This window comes from Habropoda laboriosa, unplaced genomic scaffold (assembly GCF_001263275.1).
Source record: "Habropoda laboriosa isolate 0110345459 unplaced genomic scaffold, ASM126327v1 scaffold137, whole genome shotgun sequence".
NCBI lineage: Eukaryota > Metazoa > Arthropoda > Insecta > Hymenoptera > Apidae > Habropoda > Habropoda laboriosa.
This window is the reverse complement of record NW_017100271.1, coordinates 1,111,651-1,116,471: the sequence shown is the minus strand read 5'-3', so window position 1 is coordinate 1,116,471 and position 4,821 is coordinate 1,111,651. Positions and strand designations below refer to the sequence as shown.

Here is a 4,821-nt window from a genome sequence, read left to right as displayed (position 1 = left end):
TCAACGACGTGGCAAAATTTCTCGCGCCGCGTATCGGTCAAGTTACCTAAAAATTATCTCATAACAATCACTAACGGTACGACGGCCGCTTGTACCGTGTGATAGTGTACAGCACGAGTTGCGCGATAACACGAGTAAACATTCGTGCTACGTCGCAAATCTGAGATCTCCATCTGACAATTGTCGGCTCTGATACGTATCGTGTACGCTATATACGCCAACTTTCATCCGCGCTATCGATCGAAAGTAACGACTAAGACATAAATTTGTTGCTATGCTTAGTGTTCGCATATTGAATGTTCGCACGCAAAGCGGATTTCTCGAACTGTAAATGAAATCCGGAGACCATTGTTACCTCCCTATTGATTTTCAACGAATTAGAAATTTCTCGGATTTTAACTATAGTTTGTCAGTCTATAGTAGATGTAGAAAAGTATTTCTAGTCTTTGCGATAGGAAATGGTATAATAATTATGCTTCTCATTTGAAACACAAGTACTTAATTTTTGATAAAGCAAGAGAAAAGGAACGACGAGAAGAAGAAAACTGTAAAAACGAGCAAGAAAACCGTCCAACTATATCAGACATTTGGTAACGTGTTAATTTCGTCGCTGCTTCTCTTGTTCGCTGACACGGAATCTCGTGATCGTGCTTCCTGGCGCTGGTGAACAAGCAGAAGGTTCACGACAAGCATACGATAACGGCTCTGTGAACGAAAGGAGGGACCGAACGTCGCGTTACTTCGCTCCAGATGTGATGTTTTAGTGGAGAGTAGGTGGATCGTATGCGAGGGATCAACTGAGTGCGGTAGCGTGCCACAGGCGATTGATAATTTGTGACCCACTTTTAAAGGCCGTTGGCCTAGATACGAGGGTGCTGTAGCTTGATCTAAGATATCAGGCTTCCCTTCTCTCTCTCCTTTTGTACCGCCTCACTCTTCATTCGTTTCCCATTCTTTTACTCTTTCTAGTCTCGTCGCCGTGCCATCTACCTCACGGATCACGGTTTTCCAAACTTACGATATCTGGCACATAACTCGTGTCCTGGCAAATGTTTAAGATTTTGCATCGTTTCTACTGTTCCGCGCCTTGCCCTATGCTCGCTTAAGTCAATTTCGAAAACTAAAACTTCGAGAGTCTTTTTATCGTTTTAGTCGACCAGGATTTTCATATTTGCTTTTTGCATTTGGCAAGCACTTTAATACGTATACGCGAAAACTGCGATACAATAATTGTGTTGAGTGTTTCGTTAGTTTCGTCTCTTTTTGTTTAATAAAGTGACATTGATCATTTAACTTGATCGGTAAACTTCATATAGCAAGTATTAATTCACTTAACTCTGGATTCAGAGTGCCAGTAATTTTCTGGTACGTTAAAATCGTACGTAAAAATAAAGTTGGAATGAAGGGTAATCGAAAAACTGTTGATTTGTTTAAATGTGTTGTACCATGCACGTTTATCGATCGGGTGAAATTCGTCTTTACCAGTCAGTGGCATCGAAAAATTTCCATCAACTCACACTACCGCGACGCAACTTACCCTCCTTACTCAGCTTTCTCCGATACCATGCTAATTTGAGACAGGCCCGTCCACCGGAAGGAACAATGGTGTGTGTATGCAAGCGGTATACGTGCATGGTAAAGTTTCGTTGAGTGGTGTAGAGAGGTACATTGTAAAGAAAGGAGGTGGCGAGAACGATAGTGGGGATACTTGTGTGGCGGTAGTGGAAGTGGCAGTAGCGCGAGTGGTGGGGGTAGCTCCACGTCGCAGAGCGAATCGAAAGACGGTGTAAGCGCACTCGGTGTTTCCTGCTTCAGTGTCGTTTCGACCGCGGTTTAGTACGGTTGTTCGAGTTAGAGTTATGTTGAATCTGCGCGACCATCGTCGACATCGCTAACACTGCGACTGTATCAATCATTCTTCGGTTATTTCCACTATCTGGAACATGTCCGTTAATGTTACGCCAGTAAGAGAATAATACTGTTCAGGATATTTCGATCGGATCAGTGTTACAGTTCTGTTAGTGGTATCGCGAGAAAAAGGTTCGCGATGCCAATGGGCTAAACCAGTGGTGGTTCAGTTGGAGCATCGAGAACGTCGCATTCGAATCTGGGTCAATGGAGTAACGTGTTAATGTGACGCATTATAGCCAGCGATTGGATTTTCGTGAGGTGTAGAATTTACCGATAATCGAGGGATTATAACGGTGTTGATATCGTACAAGTGGCATCGGATTTTGTAAAATGAGCCCGGCCTCCCAGGGCGGCGTGGAGGTGGAGCGTTACATCGGTAGTTGTTTGATATCGTCGACCGTTAGACCGGGATCGCATAAGCCGATCGTCGCTAAGAAGCAAGAAAGTGTAATTCGCGGGAAAACACGAGGGTGTTACGGGGGTCAGAATTTTCCTAACAACACCGAGCAATGTCAGGTGCAATATGGTCCCGGCGGTTGGACGGGCGCTCCCTTAATATCCATGATATCGAGTCCGCGTAGATGTAATCAAAGATCGTCGCCGCCGCCGCTCGGTCAACAACAACAGCAGCAGCAACCACAGTCACAGCTGCCACCACCGCAACCAACACAGCAACAGCAGGGTTGCGAACAGCAAGTATCGGCTCACCTGCACAAGAATCCACTTTCTAGATTAGCCATTCACACGCAGGGAGCGCCGCTGATCCTATCCAGTCGGTTCCACAATCGAGGCAAGATACATAACAGCGGGAACGCTAATGGCATTACAAATACGGTCTGTAGCAACAATGGCACGGTTAATAGTTACGTTCATAACAATGGTAATACCGTGACATCGAATTGTACGATGAACAGTTGTACGGTAAGGTGTCCACCGTCGAGGCCTCAGAGGTCCATGGAGCTCGCGAAGAAGCAGCAAACAAACCCAAAGTCGCCGGACTGCTCGACGAGCAAGGAAGTCACGGGAACCGGAAGTAACATCGCGAACATCGACTCGCTGAGTATCGCGAGCGACGAAAGTTCCGGATCGAACAACTCTGAAAACAGTTTACCGCGCATCATCAAGCCTCGAAAACGTAGAAAGAAGGATAGGAAACCGGCGAATAACGCGATGACGGCTGTAGAAGTAACAAAACACGAGGAGCAGCAACAACAGTCCAGTCCGAGTCTAACTACCGAACAATCGAACGTAGTTTCTTTAAAACCGTACGTGCCGGCTTGTTACGAGCAACATTACGAAGCCGCGGTGCCGCTTCACCTTAGAAACCATAGACGGCCGCCCATAGCGAGGGAAAGCATGTACGGTTGTAGTGTGCAGACAACGGGCATGTCGGTGCAAGAGATCGCCGACGCGAGGCAAAGGTATCCGCATCGGCACGTGGAAGTGAAAGTGTTGGACGACAATAGAAACGTCGTAGTGCCGGCGCAATTGCGCACCATTCTACCAAAGGGTTATAGACATAGCAGCCAGCACCGCCACACTTCTAGCAACAACGTTCCGCGTTACATGCACGAATATAACGATTCAACGACGACTACGACAACGACGACGACCGCGTCGTCGACAACGACAAGTTGCGAAGATGGTATCAAAGATGGATTAGGATCGTGCCAGTGTCAGTATTGCGATCCCTCGGCTCTCATATGGGACGTGGATCAGAACTGTTACTCGCCTTTTCTGACCCCGTCACCGTCCACCGAGTTCTGTTCCGGCCATCACTTCTCCAAGATGCCGCTGTTCTTGCCGCGGCCGGGTCTCAATTGTCAGGAGCAAAGGATCGAGAGGCTTTTCAACACTGATAATCCTCCACTCCATCAGGAGAGGGACACGTGCAGTAGTACCGGTGTCGTACTCAGGCGCAGCTGGAGCGATCCGACCAGTTACTTCAGCGAGGAAATCAGTACGCCCAGCAAAGACGTTGGCGTGATCGGCGATAGGGGACAGGCTGAAAGTGGAAAACGTCGAACGCTCTGGCGCGGAGACTCGATCGGTATTCCCACGAATAACGTTGGATCATCCGGTACGGACGTAAACAGTACCGTACAGTCGCCGAAAGGGCTCGAGGTCTCCACGGAGATCATAACGTCGCCGAACGGCCACAGAGATTTGGAAATAAAGTTCTACTCGCCCTCGCCGAACGCACCGGCGCCCGAGGAAGACAAACGCATCTTGGCGGAGGACATCGACGAGGACGAAGATTTCAGCGATATTTGGAGCTACCACGAGTCCAAGTTGCAACAGGATTTCCGCACGTTGCTGCAAGCGGAGGAATGAACGTGAAACGAAATTCTCTTTTGATGCCTACTGGTCCGGCTCGTTAGGATCGAAAGAGAAAGCATTCGTGCATGTTCGTGCGAACGTTCAAGATAGCCGTGTGTGCGCGCGAGGGGAAAAAAGGAAATATCGTGAATACGTTGATATATATGTACATGCGTGCGTGCGTGGGTATGAGTGTATGCGTGCGCGCGCGTAGAGAGAAAGCGAGAGAGGGAGGGTCGGAAGGAGGGAGGCGACCCTGGAGATTCAGTTAATTCGTCGATAGAGGGAACAAAGTCGAATAGATTGCATTTATAACGACATACAGATTCGTGTTCCAAAAATCTTTATTCTCATTTGGACGTTTTAGACGAGACCGTGACGCACTTGACGAGTATATCATACTGCTCTCTCTCTCTCCCTCCCCTCTCCATCTCCCTCTCCCCCTCCCCCTTCATTCCCCTCCTTAAACTTGTCCCTGCATTGACGCCCACGTTGTTGCCATAGCAGTCTTCAACGAAACGATCAACCAGTGTAACTGACGGTAACGAGCAAAACTACGTGTCGAACGATTCTTCTTCCTAACGGTGTACG

The 4,821-nt window shown here is 48.0% G+C and overlaps 1 protein-coding gene across 1 annotated transcript; it reads left to right on the top strand.

The window, feature by feature from the left end:
* Positions 1–2,206: 2,206 nt before the first annotated feature.
* Positions 2,207–4,245, top strand: LOC108573512 (transcription factor mef2A-like). The gene has a single exon (XM_017935973.1). It carries the CDS (start codon positions 2,242–2,244, stop codon positions 4,243–4,245), a length of 2,004 nt encoding a protein of 667 aa, XP_017791462.1. The 5' UTR covers positions 2,207–2,241.
* The last annotated feature ends 576 nt before the right edge of the window (positions 4,246–4,821 follow it).